This window comes from Apis laboriosa, unplaced genomic scaffold (assembly GCF_014066325.1).
Source record: "Apis laboriosa isolate Shangri-la unplaced genomic scaffold, ASM1406632v1 scaffold18_cov149, whole genome shotgun sequence".
In the NCBI taxonomy this organism is placed as follows: Eukaryota; Metazoa; Arthropoda; class Insecta; order Hymenoptera; family Apidae; genus Apis; species Apis laboriosa.
This window is the reverse complement of record NW_025222233.1, coordinates 3471897-3499404: the sequence shown is the minus strand read 5'-3', so window position 1 is coordinate 3499404 and position 27508 is coordinate 3471897. Positions and strand designations below refer to the sequence as shown.

The 27508-nt window shown below is 24.6% G+C and overlaps 5 protein-coding genes across 6 annotated transcripts; 2 read left to right on the top strand and 3 right to left on the bottom strand.

Annotated features, from left to right (window-relative positions):
• Positions 1 to 28: 28 nt before the first annotated feature.
• Positions 29 to 1381, bottom strand: LOC122712060 (carbonyl reductase [NADPH] 1-like). Its single transcript, XM_043931376.1, has 4 exons — positions 1247 to 1381; positions 842 to 1102; positions 529 to 767; positions 29 to 441 (listed from the first exon to the last, which is right to left on the bottom strand). Exons 1-4 carry the CDS (start codon positions 1262 to 1264, stop codon positions 132 to 134), a joined length of 828 nt encoding a protein of 275 aa, XP_043787311.1. The 5' UTR covers positions 1265 to 1381; the 3' UTR covers positions 29 to 131.
• Positions 1382 to 1721: 340 nt separating this feature from the next.
• On the bottom strand, positions 1722 to 4808 carry LOC122712053 (ribonucleases P/MRP protein subunit POP1). The gene is made up of 3 exons (XM_043931369.1): positions 4293 to 4808; positions 2843 to 4174; positions 1722 to 2774 (listed from the first exon to the last, which is right to left on the bottom strand). The coding sequence occupies exons 1-3, from the start codon at positions 4414 to 4416 to the stop codon at positions 1726 to 1728; spliced, it is 2505 nt and encodes an 834-aa protein (XP_043787304.1). The 5' UTR covers positions 4417 to 4808; the 3' UTR covers positions 1722 to 1725.
• A 266-nt stretch (positions 4809 to 5074) lies between these two features.
• On the top strand, positions 5075 to 12538 carry LOC122712058 (cAMP-dependent protein kinase type II regulatory subunit). 2 transcript variants are annotated; one of them, XM_043931373.1, is made up of 8 exons: positions 5075 to 5696; positions 6085 to 6176; positions 9146 to 9229; positions 9852 to 9958; positions 10067 to 10325; positions 10755 to 10913; positions 11074 to 11176; positions 11359 to 12538. In XM_043931373.1, exons 1-8 carry the CDS (start codon positions 5480 to 5482, stop codon positions 11487 to 11489), a joined length of 1152 nt encoding a protein of 383 aa, XP_043787308.1. In that variant the 5' UTR covers positions 5075 to 5479; the 3' UTR covers positions 11490 to 12538. The 2 variants fall into 2 exon arrangements, with proteins under 2 accessions (XP_043787308.1, XP_043787309.1); XM_043931374.1 differs by lacking the exon at positions 5075 to 5696 and adding an exon at positions 5734 to 5897.
• A 6174-nt stretch (positions 12539 to 18712) lies between these two features.
• Positions 18713 to 20135, bottom strand: LOC122712061. The gene is made up of 5 exons (XM_043931377.1): positions 20080 to 20135; positions 19780 to 19984; positions 19554 to 19700; positions 19333 to 19480; positions 18713 to 19255 (listed from the first exon to the last, which is right to left on the bottom strand). Exons 2-5 carry the CDS (start codon positions 19951 to 19953, stop codon positions 18960 to 18962), a joined length of 765 nt encoding a protein of 254 aa, XP_043787312.1. The 5' UTR covers positions 19954 to 19984; positions 20080 to 20135; the 3' UTR covers positions 18713 to 18959.
• Positions 20136 to 21130: 995 nt separating this feature from the next.
• LOC122711982 lies at positions 21131 to 27018 on the top strand. The gene is given in 9 exon segments (XM_043931223.1): positions 21131 to 21469; positions 21562 to 23288; positions 24017 to 24184; positions 24264 to 24587; positions 24656 to 24991; positions 25060 to 25145; positions 25215 to 25538; positions 25636 to 26063; positions 26134 to 27018. Coding segments are annotated over 9 exon segments (4029 nt in total). The 5' UTR covers positions 21131 to 21243; the 3' UTR covers positions 26544 to 27018.
• Positions 27019 to 27508: the final 490 nt, after the last annotated feature.

The window sequence follows — 27508 nt, the reverse complement described above, 5'->3', positions numbered from 1 at the left end:
AAAAATTATTGCTGTTCATAAAAGCAATAAATTTTATAAAAAAAAAATGTTATATAAATAATAAAACAAATATTATTTTAGAAATAAAGAAATGAACATATAACAAAAAATCAAATTATATTGTTCTGCATTTAAGCTTTTGTCCAATCTACTAATGATTTATCGTACCAAATGTATTTACCCTTTATATTTGTATTTTCTGGCAATAATGCACAAAAAACAGGAGCCTCAGCACCTTGATCAGGTGTTAAAGTACCTCGATGACTAGTCATATCAGTGTCTACATAACCAGGATGTACAGCATTTACTACTAGATCTTGTCTAGAATCTGAGTTAAATATTCTTTGATGAACTCTAGCTAAAGCAGATACTCCCACTTTACTTACAACATAAGCAGAATTTGCCCACCCTTTTTCTAAATGTGTATTTGTCTTTGCAGCACTAAAAATATAATTAAAAATTAAAATATTTATATTTTAAAATATAATAAATTATAAATTAATATATATTTGTAATAATTTAACATACTCAACAAATTCATGCATAATATTGTCTAATTCTTCCTCTGTAAGATTTGGATTTAAAAATCTATTTCTTAGTGCTTCACTAGGAATTAATGATAAGTGACCAGAAGAACTTGATACATGTACTACACGTGCATGTGGTTTTAATAATGGATAAAGTTTGCTACATACTTTTCTTAAACCAAAATAATTTGTTTTCAATGTTTCTGCAGCTTGTATAGAAAAAGGTTCTTTAGCATCCATCTATATATTTAATAAAATATATATAACAGTACTTTTTAAAAAAAAAATAAATTAATAAATTAAACTATAATTACTTTAAATGCAATAGCAGCATTGTTAACTAATATATCAAGTCCTTTATATTTTTGTTCTAAATAATTATAAAAAGTAGAGATACTATTATCATCAGTAATATCAAGCTGATGAAATTTGGGTTTTAGACCTTGTTTTTCAAGCTGCTTAATCGCATTCAATCCTCGATTGACATCACGAGCTGTTAAATATACAACTCCATCAAATTGTTTGCAAAGTTTTTTTACGATAGCAAATCCAATGCCTTTATTTCCACCAGTTACCTAAATATTTCATAAATTATCTATATACGATATTTGAATAATTTAAACAAAATTGTATAATAATCGTAATAACAATAATCAATATCGATAAAACTAATAAACAATATATAATATTCTTATACATATAGTTTATACTATACTTACAACAGCTACACGTGTCATGTTGAATATTTTAATTAAACAATTTTTTATTATTGACTAATCAAGAGAGAATTAAATAGAATATTCTGGTAATATTATATTTCAATAGACTGAATTACTGAATACAGTATAGTAAGGACATATCGATAACTGTGTGTATGTGTGTATGTATGTGAATATATATATGTACATATGTATATATATATAAAACATTCTTAAATATAAAAATGTAAATATATATACTATATATACTATATATACTATATCTAAAGAAATTAAAAATGTTTGTTATCAATTTTTTTTTTTTTAATATATATTGTAATTACAATTTCTAATAACAATATATAAATACGACAAAAACATATATATACATATATATTCTTTCAGATACAATATTCAATAATTACAATTGAATTATAAATATTATAAAATTAAATATAATTACAAATCAATATTAAATAATAATTTATTATTTTTATTTGCTAAGTTACTACTTCCAATGTAGCAATTCTATATTGTCTTGTTTGAATGTTTCTAATAAGAACAAAAGAATGTTTTTTATTAATCAACTCAATTAGGGCATTTAATGTAGTATACCCTAAACCTATACCCTTTGCTTTTGTAAAAGAAAAGTCACCCATTGTTATATAACCCATAATTTCCCTATCACAAGAATTTCGTACACTGGTACAATCTGGAAGATATAATTGTGACATTTTTTGGGATTGTTTGCATATAGCTTCACGACTTATTTCTAGTAATTTTTTAGACTTATCCTCATAATTAAAACTTCCAAGTTCTTTGTTTAATATTTTGCTTAATTTATTAATTAGTGTTTTTTTATGGCGTATTCTTTGCTTTTTTAATCGTTTTAAAAATGCCAAATGATTCTTTCGTGATATTTTCCGAAAAGTTTCATTTGGATCATTATTTAATTTTTCGATAGGACCTGACCAATTTCTATTATTTTTAAATTTTTCTACATCTTCATTAGTTGGCATACATATTAAAGCAAACCTTTTGGGACATCCTTTCTTTACAATATATACTTTAACGCGAATTAAACAATTTTTATTTTCAAACGCATTTTGCATAGTAAGATTTGATGTATGATTTTTTAATATTTTATGTTTTTTTTTGTTATCTTCTGAATTTAAATTATCTTGTAGAAAGTTTAATAATTTACGATTTCTTAATACAAAAAAATCTTCTGTAGCTGCCCATTCTTTCATTAAAATTTTCCATTCACAAAAAAAGGGACTAGAAATTCCAAACTTAATAAAGTTTACACGTCTATTTGGTGGATAATGAAAATATTTTTCTTTTAATTCTAATTTAGTATTTAATGCTTCTCTTGCATATGCTGGTGTATCTGGATCATTAATATTTGAACATTTCATGTTCTCATATTCAAATGCTATAGATTTTGATTCTCTTAGGGCACCAACTCTTACACAACGAAATATACAAGCAAGCCAAAATGGCATAGCCCAATTAGATGGAAGAATAATATCTATACTAGAACTTAAACCTAGAATAATATATTTGAATATATATTCAATCATCATTGATAAAAATAGATGCATTGTTAATATTTACCTGCATTACCAATCCCAGGTTTTTGAATTAATAATATAGGTATCTTTGCCATAATTTCTTCATTAAAATATTTATCATTATTTAATCCTGGTACTAAACATTGGCTTCTTAGTTTGTTAATTGCACTTGTTGTTATATATGTTTTACTAACTTTTTCTCTTATTTTCTCTTCCCAAATTGGACTAAAATTTGCTTCTGCAATAGGCATTGATATTATTTCAATTGTTTTTATCTCTCTTTGAGGCTTGGTTCTTTTAACAGGTAAATAGAATCTTGGATCTAGAACTGTAAAACCAAGAACAATATTTGGTGGTAATTGACTAGGTGATTGTAATGTTTTTAGCACTTGCCATAATTGTTTTTGAATTTTTAAAGACTCAATATTTTCTTCATTGTAATATTCAATATGCCATGATTTATTATTATAGTTCTGACTTTCACAATTCATTTGATTATCATCAAATTGTATTTTATCTGATTTTAAATGAAATATTTTATCAAAATTTGGTAAATGAAGAACATTGGTTAAAACATTAATGGTTGATGGTCCATAAAAACGAAATCGATTAAAAATATTTTTATGAATAATCATTTTACAATTTGTTTCATTAATATACAAAGAACATTCTGGAGTTTGATTATTTGAATTAGAAATAAAATGTTCATCGCTTGATTTAAATCCAAAACTAAGAATAATTTCTGTAATAAAATCATTTAGAAAAGATGGATGCACCCAAATCCATATAGTTCTTAAATCAGAATGACTTGGTCTCCATAAAAAATATACATAACCAATTGGAAATTGAGGATAGCCATTTTTTTTATAAAACATTACAGTTCCTTCTCGAGTGCCTGTAATAAAAATTTTTGCGGCAAATGTTAATTCCAATGGATTGCAATGACTTTTTAATGTTTCTTTTAAAATTTCTTCAAGACCATTAATTTCCACACATGTATAATATGAAATATCTTGCATCAAACAATGTTTTGCTATAGCACGATAATTAGCTTTAAAACATTTATCGTTCGCATAATTTGCAATTTTGTAGCCCCATTTTTCTATCATATGAAAACGTTTTGCATGCCAAATATGAGTCTCCAACCAAATTTTATTTCTTTGTCTTCGTTTATATTCCGCTAATAAATTACGTGGTCGCCTACGATATCTACGTGATGGTCTTTTAATTTTTGGCGGCAATCCAGATTTGGTCATTTGATTTAAATGTGCTTCCTGTAATCTGCGCGGTAAACGTTTAACATTATGTGACATAACGCGCCTGCGCATATACACGGGTAATTTTTGAAATACAAGTTTCGTTTGTTGAGGATTCTCTGTAAATAATAATAATATTAATTAATATTAATTTTTTACATAAGTGATATAAATTTACAAAAGTTTGTTAAAAAAGTTATGGTTTATTAAATTAATTTAATATATTAGTTAAAATACCTATAGAATAAGTCATTGCAGCAATTTCACTAGCTCTTGCAGAAACAAGTTTCATAATATGAACTTCATTCGGTAATTTTTGTGATCCACCCAAGAATTCGTCAAATTGTCCTGTCTCCGCCATTTTTTTTTATGGATATTTAAATATTGTTTACATTAAATTAACCTGATATTTTTCAAATTATTATTTAATAACTTATTTACAAATTAATATATTATTAATTCTATTATTCATCCTAGTGATATATATGTATAATAATTGTAGAAATAATTTTTTAATGTACAAGTTAATTATGTACTTATATATCGTATATTTCTTAATATTATTCTAATTCTTGACAAGATACACGTGTTGAGATTTACTTACTTAAAACATGGCTAAAAATACTAATTTAAACATAGAAAGGTCGATGGATTTTGAAATAGTCAAAAATATTTAAACTGTTTGCCTGTAGGGGGCATTTTTCATGTTAATAAGAATTGGACTTAAAGGAAATAAAATCGTAATAATTATTTATCAAAGTGTGTATCCAACATGCGTTGACCGTATTACATTTGAAGTATTCACTAACCAATAAGAAGAAGGTTAAGCTCAACGGTACATCAAACATCAAGACTTTCATTGGCTCAACGAATTCATACGTACGAACAATATCTAAAAGCAGTGGAAATCGAATACTATGTGGGAGTTTACTGTTGGTCTACAATCTATACATTTGCTTTCGTTCAATGATGTTCAATTTGCCTATTATTTGCCAGTTAAATGTTCAGTATAATCCTTCTGGTAATGTCAAGATTCTCGCCGTGAAATAGTCGCCATCTTTGCGACTGAGTCGCATCTCTTAATTTGGTTCGTTGTATGTTCCGCGCAGCTTTATGTAGCGTTAGAGAAAAAAATTATTGAAAGTTAGTGTCGAAGTAAAACGGTTCGACGAGACTAGATAGTGTTCGAGTTGTACCAAGAGTGTAGCTCAGCAAAAGTGGGCGGAACGCATGGTCTTACGTTCTTTTAGCCTCACTGCAATACGTGATAAGAAAATTTTTGCATTTGATAAGTGACACATCGAATTCCTGTTACTTGTTCATGCAGTGACAATATATTAACTTATATAATTTATCAGTTGATCATTTACCGGCGTATGCTATTATAGTGTGTGTTTATTCAAACATCGTTTAGTGTAAGAAAAATGAGTTATCAACGTAATGCTAGCAAGATTATAGTGCCAGACGAATTGCGGGACGTTCTGTTAGAGTTCACAATTAGCTATCTGTTGGAGCAACCAGTGGATATTATCGACTATGCCATAGCTTTTTTCACGCAACTTCGGGAAAGCCGTCAAACTCAGTTGATTCAAGCCCCTGCGCAGACCACCACTTCTACGCCGGACGAGTCTGTCGATGAAGGTAAGCCAGTAAATTTTCATTCGGGATGCGACTTCTCATCGTGTCAAGTATTCCTCCTGAAGCCGAGTGATATACTTATTTTCAGAGATTTTAAGTGCATATTTGCGATATTTTATTTCGATTTCAAAATTTGATCAGTGTATTAGTGATTCTTAACAATTTTATAAAAAAATTTATATACGTATATATCAATGGAAACGGGTAGGATTTTTCCCGCTTAATTTATACTTTTTGTCCATGTGCTCTTTAAATTTTCAACGAGGAATTAATTTAATTAATCTATTTTATTTATTTATATATATATATATATATATAAACCAATAAGTTGTTAACAAATATTTGTAAAAAAAATATTAAAATTTTATATTCAAATATATTTTTCTTACAGAACCACCAATTACAAAGTTGGCAACAAGAAGGAAAAGCGTTTTCGCGGAAACATACAATCCGGAGGAAGATGAAGAAGATGAAGGTCTCAAGGTGCGTTTTATATTTTCTAATTTTACATATTTCATGAGTTTTAATTATTTTCAGCAATATTTTTTTTTAATCTTTTATATCCTATGTATTTTTAGTCATATTATACAAGGAATTATGTTATCGATAAATTAGTCTTAAGCAAAAATTATATGAATTGATAATCAATTATTATTATCACATGATGGAAGATTCGATATGATGTAGAAAACTATTAGTAGAAATTTTATTAAATTTCTTATAATTTAAATTAAATATATTAAGACAAGTTAGAGATCAAGAAATAAACCCTTTATTCCTATATATTGGAACAAGAATACCGGACAAGGATAGAGTTAACGTGTAGATATATAAAAAAGACATATATATATATGCAGACACGTGTACCAAGTGTATAAAAGCTAAATATGGATGCTTTATGATTCGTTTGAATAATAACATACGGCCAATTGCTTCTAAAGAAATCATGTGATTTCCAGAAGACGTTTCTATTACGATAGATTCTAAGTTTTGTCGATTTAATGCATTGATTGACATATATCAAAACATTAAAAGCAATGGCATTTCTTTTTTTTTAAAATATAAACGTATTCAGGCTGTGCGGGTGACGAAACGGGATGATTTACTTTGCTCGACGATGCGAACGATGTACCTTTGTGACGTCAGAGCGCGTGTTCGATAACCTGCTACCGACGTGACTTACATATATATAATATATATACATATACACGTGAACGTGTTTGTGAATGAGAAAGAAGAGAATGAGAGAGAAAAAGGGACATATGGGAAAGGCATGTCAAATTGGAATTATATTCAAAGCATTTCATAAAGTAACATGATGATCTTGATTATTGATAACTTGAGCCAATTGAAAAAATCATCAAGAATAATGGATGGATCATCACAACATATAATTTTTTTTTTTATTATGAAATATTAAAAAATTAAATAAATTCTGTATAATATATAAGATATAAATTTTAATTTTTCTATAAATTATTTAATTTCTATAAATTGTTAAGATTTTATATTAAATTGTTTAAGATTATTAATATTTTATATATAATTATATAGATTTTTTATATAAATCTTTTATTGTGGAACTAATTGATTAAAACAAATCAATATATATATAATAGGGTAGATAATCGAAATTATTTCTCTGTGAAATATTGATACGTTGTTCAAAATAATTGGATGATCATTTTTTTAAATGGTTAGTAAGTAAACTACATATTCCATGTTTAAAAACAACAAAACATAAAATTCCATGTTTATATTTTTATACATATATCTATATGTTAGCATAATAAACTAATAACTTAATATTAATTAATAATTTTCATTATATTAAACAGGAATGATTTTAACATTTATGTTATAATTCGAATATTAGATTAGAATCAAACAAGTTTTAGAATCAAACAAAATAATAAGTTTTACTTTTAGTAGATCATTCTATATCATATACATATAGTGTAGTTGAATGATCGATGCATAAGGTGCTCAGTATATAGCATTTCTCGAAAACGACTTTCAGCTCAATTTTCAATTTCCTTCTCCGTTCGTTTTAATCGAAACAATTAGATAATGTCGCTTCTGACGCATGTTCTTCATCACTGTTTTGAGTTCATCGTTTCACTTTATACAAGTTTCAACTCAACATTCAATACCATTGAAAACTGGATTATTAAACTCAGAAAACTTGCTCTTGAAAATTAATATTAATTACATGCATAAACATCATACAATTAATTATGCAAATGAATGAATTGAGAGATACGATTCCTCGTTAGAAAACATAGTGCAAAATAATACATATATTCTTAAGATCATTGAGAAAATTGTACATATAATAGAAGCAAATATAGAAATAAAAAACGAAAATTAAAGCTCGATATTATTTTTGTGAACATTGTACATGTAATAGAAACAAATGTAGAAATAAAAAACGAAAATTAAAACTCGATATTATTTTTGCGAAGATAAATTAAAAAAATTGTGATAGACACAGTGATTCTTTATTTATTTCGTTTTTAAAATTGATTCAAATGAAAAAAATCAGATAATATAAAATGAAATGAGGTTTATTTATCATGATACTGAATTTCTAAAAAAAAAGCTTTAAAACAATTGTAATATTATATCACATATTGTAGCTCATTCAGGATATATATATATAATGTTGATTATAAAATTCAAATGTTTAAATATTGTTCAAGTATCAAGAATTGACAGAAGAAAATTGACAGAAATTGAGTAAATAAGAGATAAAAATCACAATCAGAACAGCGAATAAATAATGTAATTTTAATATAGAATCAATGTATACATTATAATTTGAATATAAAAAAAATATATTGAATATATAAAAATTTATATTCTTTATTATGAGAAAACAAAATGCAACTTACAAAATTTAGAAGATCTATGTTTAATTTAATTTACATCTCTATACTTTAATCTATATTTTATTATTTTCTTTACGAGGATCGATTATAGATTTTACGAAAAAAGACAAGATACAATTATTTATCATCATCATATAATTTAGAGTTCTTTAGTTCTTTTATTTTCCAACTACCGGTATTGCTGGTAAACCAAACGTAAGATCGTAAAAGAGTTCGATTTTTCTTCCTTTTTTTTTAAACTTACCGTACTGTGCAATCTACCCACGCGTATCTAATGGAAAACCCTTTCTTTTTATAACATATTCAGGTCTAGCTTTATCGATCAATTACGCTGCAATTAATTTATAATATCGATGCGTACCGCGTGATGATCGTAATTCTTTAAGCATTAAAAGTTTATAAAATTTATCGAATTTAAATATTCGGTAAAAGCTATTTCAAAAAGTAATTCAAATATACAATACTTCTTTGTGCAATGAAAGTCAAAATATATAATTGTATATATTAAAATCATTATTACATGAAATCATATTACATGAAAGTTTTATTTATTAATTACAGATTGTGCATCCGAAAACTGACGCGCAACGAGAAAGATTGGCTGACAGCATAAAACATATTCTTCTCTTTCGATCGCTAGATGAGGTAAGTTAAACATAGTACACATATACTATCTAGCCTGCACATAATTGAAGCAGCAAGAATTGGCGCCAATTCGGGGACATGCCAATCGGTACATGTAATCTGCTCAATTGAAATTCAAATTCTTAAGAATAAATTATTCTATAAAGATCAAAGAAGAAAAACAAAAAAAAAGATTAGAATACATATATAAATCTCTAATTAAGAGAATATTCACCATTTTTCTTAAGTTACTTTTAATTTTATTTGAATATTAATAAATTCACTAAATTCATTAATTATTGCACTAGGATTTAAGAATTCACGAATAAAAAATGATATATGATCAAGTTTAAAAAATTATTTACAAGATATTTTATATAATAAACAACGAATTAAAATTATGAAAAAAAAGGATATTTTTAATATATATATTAAATTATTATATTTATATAAAACACTCATACTCTACATATATTTTTTTATATTTATATCTGAATATATATATATATCATCTAAATCAAAATATTTTAATTATCATCACTAGAATGTTAAAAAATAATAAATGTTTCTAGTTATAAAGTATTTATAATCGCATGCCAATATTATGGCATGTACACACACGAATCGCATGAATTATTTGTAGGATCAAATGACTGATGTATTGGATGCAATGTTTGAAAAGATCGTGCAATCTGGAGAAATAGTTATTCGACAAGGTGATGATGGTGACAATTTCTACGTCATTGAGAGGTAAAATATATATTTTTTTCTTTTTTTCGTTATTTATATGAAATTCTAATAAATCAATCTATGAAATCAATGATTATAAAAGATATTTAATTATTGCTCCTCTTTCAGAGGAAAATTCGAAGTATATGTAAAAGATCAAACAGAAATGGAATCCTTGATACATACATACGATAACCGTGGTGCTTTCGGAGAGCTTGCACTCCTTTATAATATGCCAAGAGCAGCCACTATCAAGGCCATCACGAATGGTACATTATGGGCTATGGATAGGCAAACTTTTCGACGTATTTTATTGAAGTCCGCTTATAAAAAGCGCAAGATGTATGAGGATCTTATCAATAAGGTTCCGATGCTTAAATCTCTCGAGGCAAGTCTTATATCTGAAAATATTGCGATATATAGAAAATTTCTTAAAAACAATTCATCGCTTGTAATTTAAGAGATTATATATATTATATATAAGTTGTTTTAGGAAATGATTAGATTATTTATTAGGTTATTTTAGAATATTCTGTTTGATTGATAGTAACAGCTGATTATTTTCAATTACATGTCAAATATATTATTAAATTTTGGATAAAGCACAAAACATTTCAGTTGCCAAGAATTCAGGTAGAATTAAAATTATTATTTATTTTATACTTTATTGTTTCATAACAAATTAATTTAATTTAAATAATAAATTTAATAATATTTATTATTATGTAAAATAGTACTATGGATAATAATAATATGATAATAATATGAATAATAGTAATTGAATAATATCAGTGTTTCATTTTTGTTTTTATTTTAGCCATATGAGCGTATGAATCTAGCGGATGCTCTAGTACCAAAACATTATTTAGATGGCGATCAAATCATCAAACAGGGCGATACAGCCGATGGAATGTATTTTGTCGAAGACGGTATCGTTAAGATTACTATAAAAGGAGATGATGGTCGCGAAATCGAGGTACAAATGTTGATTTTCATTTTCTAATTATTGTAATAATTACTAATCTATATAACTCAATACAATATAAGGCTGAACTCGTAGTTATTAATATATTAGTAGGAAACTAGTACATTGTCAATGTAATGAATATCATTTGATATTTTATTTGATATTACAGATTAATAGAGTTCCCGCTGGTGGATACTTAGGCGAATTGGCGCTAGTGACACATAAACCTCGCGCTGCTTCGGCCTACGCTGTGGGCGAAGTAAAACTGGCCTGTAAGTTTTCTTTTTATATACTTCTAATATTATCCATTAAAATATCTATTTATCTAATATTATACATTTGATTTCTATATGAATATAGATAAATAAATAATCATGAGAGAATCGATATGTGTAATTTAGTTTACGAAAAATTGCAATCTAAAATATTTTTTTTATAAATATGATTTTTTCAGTTTTGGATGTTGAAGCTTTTGAACGCTTACTTGGGCCTTGCATGGAACTTATGAAACGTAATATCGAGGATTATGAAGATCAGCTAATCAAAATCTTTGGCAGCAAAACTAATATTTCAGATATTCGATGAACTATTTGCGAATAGTGATATATTGCACTGCTGTACTAAAGATATGATACTTTTGTACAGTAATGTAAAATGAGCACAAACTTGTACACCTACTTTATGAATCTCATCCGCGTGTTTTCAAGTATCATCTCGAGTCGACTTTCGTAATGACTATTTACTTAGACGTGTACCAGTAAGAATCGTCGTTAATAGTTACCAAGTTTATACCTATGACACACAGTGAAGAGATAACAAAAAAAAAAAAAAAAAAAAAAAAAAAAAAAAAAAAAAAAACGAGAAAAATTATAATCTCGACTGATTCATATCTGCAATATAGTACTGAAGTGAATTTTTCAAGACTGTATCAGATCAAGAAGTATTAGCCTATCTTGTCATGTGCTCGAAATGTTTACAAGATAGAAATCTGAATATTAAATAAGATTTTTATTGAATTATTCATAAAAAAAAAAAAATAGAGAATAATGCGATATATCGAAAAACTTACAGAGTTTCTAAATAATATACTTTTATGTCATTCTTATACTTAATATTTTAGCAACTGTATTCCATTTTACTGAAAATATAAAGAATCAATGAATTAAATTATTTTCTATATTTCGATAATTATTATCAATTATATTTCAGAGATTAAGATACTTTTAGAGTATCTTGTGTTTGTTCACAAAGTAACATTTTTATCGATAACTTATTGAAATATTAACTTGCTTATGAAATTAGATATTGAAAATAGCATATATATAATAAAAAATCCTAATCATGAATGTATTTTTATCATGATGATAAAAAAAACATAAATATTATATTAGGAAAATTAAAAATATAAAATGGCAAAGAGCACAATAGACAAGTTAGAACAATTACCAGTATCTACAAGATTTTTAAATGCAAAATAACTATTTTCTATAAGAATGTGTGACATTTAAGTTTATCTCTAAAAAAAAAGAGAATGGGAGAAATATCTTTTCAGTTTTTAAATATTTCGTCTAACAATCTCTCTCTCTCTTACATACACACATATATATTTAATAAAACTATTTTTCTAATTCATGTTCCTAATTTTATGATTTGCTTGCATTAATTATTATGAAATATATTCGCATAGCGCACAATATTGTTTATTTAATTGTTTATTATATATATATGCGCACAACATTATTGATCATTATTTTATCTACATATATTATTTATATTTGTTATTATTTAGGATTATTTGTTAACAAATTGGAGCATATTTCGAATGATAATGTACTCAATTATAATAATTTACAATATTTATGATTATATCACTTCATAAATAAGCTATTTTTAAAAGTTATATTTTGAAATCAAACAAATAGTTGTTTCTTACTGCAGAGTCAAGTATATAGCTATAATTTTTTGCAGAATTATTACGATAATGCTGCGAAAAAGATAGTTGAATCTCGAATCATTTTCATGTGTGTCTTATTGGTGAATCCTGGTAACAAAAATCGACCAAAAGAAACCTATAAACCTATTTTTGTTACACGTGTATGATACACGTTATACATGTATGATATACGTCTAGCATCATAAAAAAAGAAACAAAAAAAAAAAAAAGTTTGAACTAATTTGAACGTTGTGCGAACAAGTGCATATACTAGTCACTTTTTAATGACCGTCTTTTCGTCATATTTTCTTCTTGACGAAATCAGAGAAAAATGGTTAAATGTAATTTTTATTACTATGAAACAAGAAAAAACTATGTATTCATTGTACGACTGAAAGTTAGAAGCATTAAGCTTTCTAAATAATATCACAATCACGGAGGAAAAAGGAAGAAGAGACTAGTATTGTGAGAAAAAAAAACCAATATAGCAATAGAGATTGTTAATGAAATATTATGTTATTAATTTTTATTCATGAGTTTTAATTTTCGTTAAGTTTGTTCACTTTTATTATAAATTTATTATAAATTTTAATTCTTTGCAATATATAGATAAAACATCGAAAAAAAATTCATAGAAATACTTTTGATCTGAATTCCAACGATCTGTGCCATTTTGTTCAATTGTTTTTGGGACTTAGTTGAAGTTTTAGCCATGGATCTTAGTCTTCCACCGTGTCTCCAGGCTGTGATATTATTTTCGGCGGAATATTTCATTCCTTTCGTTTTATGTAATAGATATATTACATATTATTACAAAACAGACATTTCTCGATAGCTTCCAATAAAAAAATTGAAAAGAGTGAAAAAAGAATAGGAGAATCTAAAAACTATTATAGAATCGAAGAATTCTTAAACTATATCAAGCCGAACTTAATTATTGATTCCATTTTTAAAATGAATGAATCAAAAGTTCCGACCGATTCCAATTATGACTAGATCGAAAAAAAAATCGGGCAATTAAAAATGAGAAAAAAGAATATGTATACATATATAAATATAAATATATAAATACGAGTAGATATATATATATATATATATTTATATTTATATATATTTAATATAGTGGAAGACTATTCTCGCACACCGAATTGAAATGTATATTTAGACGGAGAGTACTTATCTGTGCAGAGCCAATGTTCGGATAATTTAAATGTAAACGCTTAAGTAGAGTTGACCCAATTTAAATTTACTGTATGTATCTAACAAGTGTGGTCTCTCTCCTACATGTTGCGTGTTGCCCTTTCGTGTGTGTGACGACCAAGCGAATAAATTTTTATTCTTTGATTAACACGAGCTGTTGTCGTCAGATTTTTCGTCTATGCGGTTGTATGTTTTGTGTAATCATCACTAAAAATAATTGAACAGTATAAAAAAAAAAAAAAAAAAATTAAAAAATGGTAATTAAGAGCGCTGCGAATGAATCTCATTTATAATTCTTATACATGTTATTCTTTCTTTATTGTGTCATACAGTTCCTTTTCTTGGTTGCTTCCAAAATAGAAAAACATTCGATCGTGCGTGAATTTGAAGCGTGCCAGGTTGTTTCAAATCGGTACGATCTTGCTCGTTTATCAATCTAGTCCAAAATATTTAAAAAATATTTCTTGACCGTCTAATGGAATGTACCAAGTTTGATAATGGGTTATTCTATTGATTGCATACATCCAAAGCATTGAAAATTTAAAGATATTAGATCATCCTATAATCGGTATAAAATTTTTTAAATTAATTTTCCTGTTTTTTGCAAGTTTCTTTATTTGTCAGCATTGATAATTTTTTTTCATTTATATAATTTTACAAATTTTTAAGCAAAAAATAGTTTATTAATGTAATATTTCTTTAAAAATAGATTATATTCTTTTTTAATCAAAATCTTCTAATTTTTTTTTAATGACTTGTCCTGTGTTATCTTGATAAAAGAAAACTTTCTTTCAAACGAATAAGTACTTTTACTTTTATTGATTTAAATAGAACTGTTTGTTCATTAGATTGTTCAATACATTTTTATAGTTATAATTTATTTTAACTCAAAATATTGATTTTTATTGATTTAAACTGAATTTTTAGCTAATTGTCTTACTTGATATTCATCATATTCATTGCTATTTTTCATGATAATGTAAAATTGTAATATTCGCATTATTGTGGGATGAACTGATATTTGATTAATGATATTGTTAATTGAATAATAATATAATTTATTTGATTTGAGTAATAGAATTTTTCTTTTGATTTTTATCGCGATTAACAAATTGATTATAATAAAATCGATTGTTGAATTAATCGTATTAAGAATGCATCAATGTAACCCATCGTGTTCCTCGCGTACAATTTCCATATTGTTATTAACGTCCGTTCCAGAAAAACTATTACATGTCGGCACGCATGTTTAATTAAGTGTAAGAGTCTCTTAACATCGGACCAAATATTTTAAAATGAAAAAAAAAATCGGAGAAAGAGCTTGTTTTCTTTGCGCTTTTTATTCTATCTCTGTCTCTCATTGTTTCTAATCATGATTTCTAAGGGAAAAGATAGTGCGCTGAGTTATAAATAGACTATTGTAAATGTATTTAAAGTGCACGACCGCGTGCATAAAGTAATAACTAAAAATCTTTGTCGTGTCTTATTATCCTCCGTGTAAAATAAACATGAATTTGCCCTCGATGCTACTCTCAACTTTAATCTCACTAACTTTATCAAAAAATATATATATGTAGCTTAACGTTACGTTAGAGAGGCAAATGAACACACCAGAAGGGGCAAATATGCCGAAAATTAATAAAATCATTCTCTTCGTACTTTTGACAAGTTCAATCAAAAGCAATAGGAGCAACACAGCTCGATTGCATATCGACAATCGTCATTGCATAAAAGTTTCACGATATACAAGCTGTCCATACATCCCTCCGACATTTATCGTTCGTCTGTTATTAGTATTATCATTATTATCGAATACATATTTCCGAAAGCACGTTTGTTCATTAAACGTGTTTTAATACGATTATGATCCTATTATTCGAATATTACGTTCCTTACTTAATCTGACAGCGATGATGTAAATGCGATATATTATGGGATCGACATTGAAAATCGATATGGATAGATCGCATGCAAGCCAGGGAAACTATAACTAATCATGATATATTTCATATTGAAACTAGAATGTTATGGAAAAGAGAAATTCCTGTTTTTTTTTTTTTTTTTTTTTTTTTTTTTNNNNTTTTTTTTTTTTTTTTTTTTTTTTTTTTTTTCATATGTTGATATCCTATCTTATTAGATCTTTCGATTATACAAGCATGCATCATGTAAAGAATGTTCTACTTGTCTAATGAATGTTTAATGGATACACATATACATTTATATATATGTATGTATGTCATTTTTCGAATATTGAACAATATCTATGAAGAAACTGATAAATTGATCAGTTTTTTCTTTTTAATTTCGTTCGTCTGAAAAATTAACATTTAAATTATTAAATTATAAGTAAGAAAAAAGTATTGAAATGAAAGAAACGCGCAATTATCGATGTAAAATCGGTAAAATACAAGAAAGATTGGTTTAGATGCGTAGTTTTCAATATGTAAAATGATTATTTCAATATCGCAACATTTATTTACTTGTATAACGAGTGTATGCGTGAAATATGAAAGTTTATTAATAGTTTTATTACTGGAATTGCGCCATGCATTTTCCGAGAGAAGAAAACATTAATACAGATCAAGAAATTTGATATTACAATTCTGATGACATGCTAAATATTAAGTGAAATTATTAAAATTTTATCAGGGTATCGAATGTCAAAAATGTGGACACATTAAAATCAGAAAAATATTATAAAAATCCTCAAGAAACCTCAAGTTCAATTGGAGGATGGTTGAATGATCTGAATTAAATGATCTGAAAAAATATTATTAAAAAATTAAAAAATCATTCTGAGCGATTTCGAGTATATTTAATCATATTTATGCATCAAGTTTTTTTTATCTAGAATTGCAAATCGTTTTCTTCATTTTAATTTGCCCGTCCACACGCGCAATAGATTTTTCAAGCTTTTATATATATTTATATTTATTTCCGCAAAAGGAATTGCTATATAAAAAAAGCTTTTTCAGCTATTTCAAGATACTATATAATTTTAACTCTTCGATGACAGATACTAAATAATTTTATTAACATTATTATATATTTAAACAATCGTGTATTATTTTTAATGTCATAATTATATATCGATTGTGTGTTCATGCGAGCATAACATCGTAGTTTTGCGAAAGATATATTTCTATTCCCGGTTATATCTTATATAAAAAAACTGCATCATTTTGCACAAATTCAAAGCGAGTTGACGATATCGCTTTAGTGCACGTAATGATATATACGTTCTAAACTGAATTTAGATTTTATATATGTATACGCTTGTATAAAAATATCTCGAGATGCAAAGCAAAAAGAAAATAAAACAAGAAAAAAATGCATTCTAAACTATATACAGAGACGAAAAAGAGAAAAGAAAGAAATAATAATTATTATAATGTACTTAACAGTTTTTGTTTCACGATGTTGTAGCGTAATACAGACGTGCACATATATATTAATATACATATAGATATATTATATACATAGAATTATATATTAGATATGTCGATATACATATATGTCAAGACTCGTTTCCAGCTGGTCTGATCGGGTATTACTTTAACGATTTAATTAATTGCGTTAACCTGGCAGCGATGCGATTGCGAGTGAGTCATTGAAAGAGTGCAATCACATAGTTCAATTGTATAGCGTATCTATTTGTCGTTTCGATGACAGATCCAATGATCTGTAGTCCATCGGCAATAAAAGTAAAATGGAATAATGGTTGATATTTCTGTTATTCAATTCATAGAAATAATTATATACGATTATTATAATCGGAAAATTAGCATCGTTTATGCATCAAATGGTTATTGAGGAGATTGGCATATGAAATCTCTTTATTTAATTTTAATTCATTATATGTGTCATAAAATATTGATATATGAAAAAATACAAGCTCAATCAGCTATTCTATTAATTATGTATTTTGTATTTATTATATTTATTCAAAAAAATTCTAAACAGATACATAACACACACGAGCACTGGCACACGCAATTTACTATAGTCTGAATAAATGGTATCTGAATAAATTGATTCACTAGTTTTTCTTAATGTTACTTAGTTAATTAAAATAATTTTATTTATTTATTTATTTATTTTTTTTTTACTATTATTTGGAAACATTAAACATTACAAATATCAAAAAGAGCAAAATTTAAAATACGTACAATGGAAAACTATGTTGTGCTTATTCGTGCTCGATTAGATAATATGTTAGAAATATGCTTTTTTTACAGCATCACTGCCGGATTAAGTAGCGGTATTACAATTTTTTCAATAAGCCTATTAAATACCTATTAAGTTATCCCATAAATAATACTATTTTTTCTGTACGCGATATATTGTATATTACGTAAAAATAAACAATTATCTATCAATAATTAATCAATAATATATTTTCTATTATTTTCTACAATTTTTTATTATTTTCCCACAAATTTTCTGTTTTTTTATAGAACTTCTTGTCATAATTAATTCCATTGCTTTAAATATAGAAAAATTGTATTACTTATGGGATTACTTAATAATTTATTAATTTGCACACTAAAAAACATCGTTTAATTGATATTTTTAATTCACCATACAAATTTATTTTTATGTACTTTTGTTTTCTTATATATTCATTTAATATTTGCAATAGTATATGATTAAATAATTTTTCATACTGCTGTCATTGTGATCAATTATTTATTTACATATTTAATCATGAGTTTGTATTCAAGAGCAAAGAAATATTAGACTACAATGTACTATAAATAGATAATATAATAAAAATGAATACATAATAAATGAAAAGATTTGTATATAGTATTAATTCACATGGAATTCCTTTGATTCTTTTTTATTTTTTACATACACTGTATAAAACATTTACCAAATTATATTTATAACAAATTTTATATACAATTAATTATTTTAAATTATTCTGTATGAGATTGATTTTTAATTAGATGTACGAAAGTTAAAGCTGTTAATAGAGACCATCCTATTTGTTCTTTTTCTTCTGAAATTTTTTCTATATATTTTTGTTTTATTTCATTATTTATACATATTTGTTTTAAATTTTCATCTGTTTCATCAGTTTTATTTAATATTTTCTCCAAAATATATTTTGCTGCAATTGTTTCATTACCAATTCTAAGTTTAAAGAATCGTGCTGTTGATCGAGATTTTAATATGTACAAATTATCATAGAATTTTGATGAATTATTTTTTTCTGAAAATTTTTATTTACAAATTTTATTATTAATAGTATTATTAATAGCAACATTATTAATAGTATTATAAACATACCTTGATATGACAATAATTTAAGACAACTTGCAATACCAATTATTATTTGAAATTGATAACATAACATTTTTGCCATGTCAATTTCTTCTATTACAAAAGAAGTGAGACTATTATTAAATATTGATAATTCTTGTACAAAAGATGATGTCTATATCATAAAACAATAATTATTATATAAAATATTTATCTTGAACTTGAAATATTAAATTTAAAATATTTACCAAATTAATTATATCATAAATTGTAGTTTTTGAAGTTTTATCCCTCCAAACAAAACAATCCCAATTTAGTATATGAAAATTAGAATTTAATAATGTCCAACTTATTGCATTAGGTCCCACATTTATTCCCAATATCATTTGTGGCATCTGAAACAATTTAGATTTTTATTAATAATATTATTATATATTGTTAAAAATAATATAAATATATGAATATTTTTTATACTTCTATTCCACTGATATCTGGTGTTACAATAAATTGGTTGATTTTTTTGGGGGATATTTTTTCATGATTGAGTATTGAATTATAAAATTCATTCAAAATATCTTCATTTATATTAGTCTTTATTAATAAATCATTTAATGATGAATAAGGTCCATTTTTAGTGTAGCATGACATTATTGTTTCAGCATATGTTGGTTGAATATATCTATATGTTATATACAATAATATAAATAATAAATAGACTTAATATATTCTATTAGACTATACTAATTTATATAATAATATTTATTATATATTTACCTTGTTAATTTTTTAAAATTATTATTATTTATTATTTGTAAAATTTTATTTTCATATTTCATAAAATTTTGTAAATTATTTTTTTGAACATTTACTGTTGAATATTTTTGTAATAAACAAATTTGTAAATTCTGTAATAATAAATCATATTACATTTTTTCTATATTCCTTCTAAATAAAATAATATATAAGTATATATTTAAAAAAAAAGAATCTAACCTAGTAAAACAGATTATTTATTTATGTATTTATGTAAAAAAATATTTGACAAATTTTATTAATATATAATACCTTTTTTATTTTAGATATATATAATTTACATAATGTTCTTAACATTATTATTTAGTTTTTATATTCGTACAATTATATATCGATATTAGTACTTTTACGAAATATATAATTTCAATTAAAAATATTTCTTCAAAAATTAATATTTTGCCATTATATATTATATTTACAGATATAATACGGAAAAAATATTAAAATTATTGAAGATTAAATATTAACAGATATTAACATAATAAAAATATTTTATATTTTTCTTATTTCTCATTCTAATAAATATCTATTTGTAAAATTATTCGAAAACAAATATATTATATATTAATTGAATAATTATTTATTAAACATTTATAAAATATAAATAATATATAAATTTATTAAACATTATTATTAAACAATTATAAATATTATTTTTAATTTCGAGCATATTTTATTTCACTTATTATTCACATATTATATATATATATTATATATTCAAATTATTTACAAAAAATTTAAACCACATTTTTATATAATTTTAATTGAAATATATAAGATTAAAATACTTTATTTGTTCATTGTTATATTATCTTAATATTTATCTTTAATTAATTGTAAATTTTATTCATAACTAAATTAAATTAACTAAATAAATTATTTTCAATTTTTTAATTAGTTTTAAAAATATATAATGGTGAGTTTTAATTAAAATACTATATAAATACTTGTGTTTTATTTATGTATTACTTACTAATCTTATATCTTACTTATCTATGATTAACGTCGAAATTCAAAATGTTTGATTTTAAAGTAAATACTTTGAATATTAAAACTTTCAATATTTTAATATAATTCTTATCTTAATAATTTTTTAATAAAAAAGTATAATTTGTTTCGATCAAAATGTCGAGTTACTCTATAGGACGTAGATCATCTACGAATCCTGTAAGAATATCTCTACTTGATAGAGAAGATAAAAGCTTAACAAGAACAGAATCTAGAAGAACACAAACATTAAAACCAAAAAATTCTATTTCTTCAGTTGAAAATTCTCATATTCCAAGACCTCGAATTCGGGCTTCTTCTTGTGATAGAATAAATATCAAAGGATCATTATTAAAACCAACAGGTAAAAATTTGATATATTTATTTTTTGTTTAAAATATTATAAACATTTTAAATGTAAAATATTTATTACTGTAGATAAAACTCTATTTGTAGGTAAAACTTCATTTTGTCATGTACCAACAACTCCAAATACACCAAATATTGGCAAATCTTCCAATCATCATACAATTGGAAGTTCAAATAAAATTCATGCAGGACTTCCTACAGGCCGTAGATCTTTATCAGCTGATCGTGCTAGCAATATTGGTGCAAAAGGTTCTAGGAAGGATACAAGACCTTTAACAGACAAGACATATCAGACTTATATGCTTAATAAAATTGATAATTTTCTTTCTATAAATCATTGTTCTTCGATGGTTAATACTAATAACAGTTTTAAACCAGTTACTTTGAAAATGTTTGTTGAAGTTTCTGCATATTTATTAAAAATATTAGATATTAAACAAATTCTAACAATTTCCAATTATGTGGAAGAATTGCCAAAAATTGCAAAAAAACTGCATTATCCAGGAATAATTAACAAATCTTGGTTAAAAACTGCTAATGCTATGCATTCCTGGCCAAATGTTTTGGGTTGGATATGCTGGTTAGTAGAAATTTGTGAAATAAGAAAGATAGCTCTTGAAAAATATAATTTAAATAATTTATCATTTATGGGAAATGAACAAGAAGCTAAAATTAATAAAAATGCTTTTTTTTCAATGTTGAATTTTTATAATGCCTGGAATGATGAAAAACTTGATGAGGAAGCATCAATGGTAGAAAAATATTTACAAGAAATTGAAGAACAACAAGGTATAAGTGAAGAAAATTTGAATAATGCACGTTCTGAACTAGAAAAAGAAATGCTTAAACAGCAGGAAGCTGAAGAAAATTTAAATAAAATAAACGAAGAAGTTAAACATCTACAGGAAGTATTTTTATCTTTGCAAAATGATGAAACAAAGCAATTGAGTGATATCAGTGCAAAAGAGGAATATATAAAAACAATTAATTTTGAAACAGATCAATTAAATGCTGAATGTAATATATTGAGTGAACAAATTTGTTTACAAAAAAAACAGCATGATGAATTACTTTCTACAATTAAACAACAACCAATGTCTAAAATAGAAAGGGATAAAATTTTAGAAAAATGTACAGAAATTCAAAATTATATACATCAGTTTGATGAACACTTAAAAGAAATACAAAAAGAATTATATACAATGGATATTAAATTGGCATTTAATAATAATGAAATAACTAAATCAGTACTAACATATAATAATGAAATATTTATGCATTTTAGTGGTAATATAGATATAAATTTAGAAGAATTAAAGATGCCAGAAAAAGGTATATTGAAACCTGAAATTATGGAAATATTAAAAGTTAAAGCTAATTTAATGAATGATTTGAAAGAATTATTGAAATCAGAAATTATTGAAAAAGAACGTTCATCAGAAACAAATTTTAATGAATTAGAAAATTTACAGGAGAAAATGAAAACTTTAGAAGATGAAAATAGTGACATTATTAATAAAATTAAAGAAAAAAAAAGTCTTATAAATAAAATTAAAACTGATGCAAAACACGAAGAAACAAAATTAAGAGAACAAATAAAGAAATTGCAAAATGAAATTAAGGAAATTCAAGATTCAATGCCAAATACACAAGAACTTGCTGCAGAATTAGAAGAAACAGGAGATAAATTAGATGCAGTTCAGAGAAGAAAAGCATATATAGAGGAATCTGCTAAGCTATTTTTTGATAAGTTTTATGAAACATTAGGAGAGCACAGAAATGAAGTTTATAATATATTAACAAAACTTAATAATAAGTAAAATAATATATGATAATTTTTATATAAGATTGCAATATTTTAAATGTGATTTTCACATAAAAATTTAATCTATATACTATTACAGTAAATTTTTTAATTGTATATATATATATATATGTGTATTCAAAATATTTAAATTATATATAATACGTAATTTAAATAAATTATTATATTACTATCCTATATTATTGTAAAAATTAAATCTTTTTGTTTTGATTAAATTTATATAATTGATAATTCTATATATTTAATTTAAATTTTTTATATAGTTTTAATATATATAATATAATATAATTGGAAAGAATGGAAAATTATAAAAATAATAGAATTTAGATTTGTTTGAATTGCAATGCGGAAACCGGAAATTCGAATTATTTCGAAATATGCATCTGTATGATTTAAATCATTTTTATACGATAAGTTAAAAAAAAAATTGCAATTTCAAATCTGAAGTTGACTTTATACATATGAAATATAAAATATTTATTGAATTATATGATAAATACTTTTTATTAAAATTAAAGGAAAGGAAGTATATTAGATATTTTTATATTACATCTTCTACATAATACTGGAATATAATGATTGTTCAAAATTATTTAATTATACAAGATGATATATATATTGTAAATACCAGGATAAATATGTTGGTAAATATTATAATAAATTATAATAAACATTTCGATATATAATAGAAATAAATTTACTAAAATACTAGGTTAGATGAATTTTGTCCATATTGATTGGAAACCAGTTGTCAGGTTTTAATATTTATTTAACATAAAAAATATATTTTTTTATTATTTTAGCATAATGAGCAACAAAATAAACGCTGCTAGTAAAAGTATTGCTATATCTAATAAAAATATATTGGAAAATAACCATTATTTGGTAATTTATAATTCAAGTATTTTTATGGTTATATATTTTTTTGTAATATAAATTTTAATTATATAATATAAATCTATAGCCTCCTTCTGGACTTTCTTCAGAAGGTCTTTGTGATTGTAATAAACAAATTGAAATAATTGTGAAAGCTAAAGGCCTTAAACGTAAATCAACAATGGTTATGAGCAATCCAACTAGTCATAAAAGTATAGAAGAAAAAAAAAGACCTGGTAATAGTGGTGATATCCACCAAAGCTGGGGTAAAGCTTTAATAGAACAAAATAAAGCAGTTATAAAACAAGGTTTACAACAATTTCAGACAAAAACAACAGGTTCAAAATCATTAAAACATAGTAATGAAACTAAAGAAATTAAGAAACATTCCTTAAATCATCAAAAACCAAATGTTAGTATTAGTTTTTATATTTCTTTAAACTATTTAATATGTTGATTTAATCATATTTTATTTCACAGCATAAACATTTAGATGAATTGCCTATTAAACAATCAGCTTCTCAAAAAAGGATAGAAGAACATATAAAATCTATACCACGAACTACAAATCCTTCAAGTACATCAATTCCAAGTACTGTGGAATCTATTATAGTTTATGATAAAGGTGTGCAATGTGATGGAACACTTGATTATTTTGATGATAGATTTGGTGTTTTTAATCCAATTCGTACATTACATTTTTTAATAAAGGAATTAGAACATTTGGTTAAAGACGATAAAGCTAATAAGATTCTTACTAATATGGAACAAGCATTATTAAGAATATCAATGGAACCTGATAAACTACCTATTGTGGTATGTTTATTAAAAATGATAAAAAAAATAATATTAAAAATTTGGTGTATTAAAATAATTATTTACAGCAGGAGTTAGAAACCAAATCAGAAACAACTAGACAAATGAGTTTAATGTGTGATGCATTACAAAATGAAAGAGATTCTTTAGTGAGGTATGTTTTTTTATTAAAAATATATTATAACAATCTCATTCTATATTTACTCAATTTATTTTAAATTAGACAAAATCAGGAAATATGCTCTTTATTGCACGAAAATCGTGAAAAGCAGTTAGATCTTGAAAAAACTGTAAAAACATTAAAACAAGAACTAGAAGAAACTGTTAAAATCAGAGATAAAACGATAATTGAATTAAAAGAAAAGATTAAAAATTATGAATTTTCGCAAAAAATTATATCAGACTTAAGAACGAATCTCGCTGAACAAAAGGAACTTTTAAGTCAAAGATATTTAGAAGTACAATGTATAACTCTTGAAAAAGATAAATTCTCAGCTCTATCATTATATAAAGATTCTTTATTAAATGATCTTCGTAATCAAATCAAGTTAGTTGAATCATTATATTAATTTTTGTATATTATATAACAATTAAATATAATTATATAACAATTAAATTTTTATTTTATTATCTTTATCTTTTAGGGAATTACAAAATTGTATCGCTGATCAATTATGTAATTTAAAAGATAGTTATATTCAAGAAGAATGTCCAAATCCACAAATTTCATTAGTACATGGAGGTCGTGTATGTTCATCACCTACTTCTACTTCTTCACGTGATTCAAATATACGTACCTCTTGGCATGATATATCCGATATTTCTTTATCCACGGATCACAATCCGTCTAAAATTAAAAATGTACAAGATTTATTACATATGTCAGATAAAATTCCAGCTTTTTTAGAAATCCAAAGCGAGACTTCACAAAATAAACGAACTAAGAATATTAAGGAAGCTTCAACCAAAGATTCCGCAAATTTAGACTTTATTAGTTTACCTGCTGGAGAATCTTCACTTACACTTTTACCTTCTTATAAAGATCTTGGCTGCACAGAGATCAGTAAATCTGGTAAATTCAATATATAAGTATGATACACATATATCATAATACACTAATAATTTAATATTTTTCTTTTTAGTTAATAAAGGGGATGGTGATGTAATAACATTTAGTAATAAAAAAAATGATAATTTAGATAATTTTAAAAGTACTAATAAAATACCATCATTGGAACATTTAAATTATTCTCAAAAAAAAGAAACTGATATAAAAGAATCAAGTAGAATTAAAAAGTCTTTAGAATCAAATAAAGAAGAAAGTTCTGAAAAAAAATCTATTGTAAACGAAGATAATGCTAATATTTTAAAAGATAATTTGACTCATAATTTAATAAGCTCTACTATAACAGAACAATTTCAAAATATATTCCAAGATATAAGAATTCAAAGTAGAATGCCTGTTAAGGTACCCAGTCCACCAAGGAATTATCCTAATCCTGAATGGAGTGATAGTACTTTACCCAGTATCAGTACTGTTTCAGGGATATAAATGTGATATAAATTTTTTTTCTCATTGACATTTTAAGCTTATATTAAATCTTTTGTAAAAGAATCTTATTGTGCAGTCATATTTTTTATCAAAATAGATGATTTTAAAAGATTTAAAAATTAAATTATATTTTTATAATTTCAACATGATATAATAGTATATTTTTAAATAATAATTTATAAAAAATATAGAAAATATATATTATATCAATTATATTGATTTCTAATTCAAAGTGTATTTTTCCTCTAATATATGTATATATTCATGTATAAATTTCATTTGTAAATTTAAAATTTATACAAATTAATATATTATCTATAAAAAAAAAAAGAAAAAAAGATGATTTTAAATACAAATGTTATTACAAGTTTATAGTCGAGAAAGCCTCTAATGTTTGCATGTAATTTAAAAGTTACATGCATTATATAAGTTAAAAAACTCTCATAGGGTAACAGAAATATTAATATCAAAGTATATAATATACTGTTTTTAATTTTGTATTGTGAGGCAAAATAAAAATGTTTCGTATTAAGTTAATTTAATGAACAATTTTAATAAATAAAATAAGAAATTGACTTGTAATAAATAATACGTGTGTTATTTTTCGTATTTCTACTTTGCTTAATATTAAAAATAATTACAAGGTCACAATATAAATATGACATGAAAAACCAGGTGTATATATATATATATTTTTTATCACATATGTATATATACAAGTAAAGTATAATACTTATATTTTGTAAGTCTTAATAGGATTAAAAGGGAACATTTTAGTACACGTAAAACATTCATCAATTTTGCACAAAGACGCTTGAAATACATATACATGTTTCCCATTAAGCGTGTATATGTGTACTCTTTCTTTACGAAAAATTCGATCTTTTTTTTTGTTATGATTATTTTTTTTCTAGGGACTGAAAAACGTTCATTTGCTAACAACTATCGTAATACGAACACAGTCC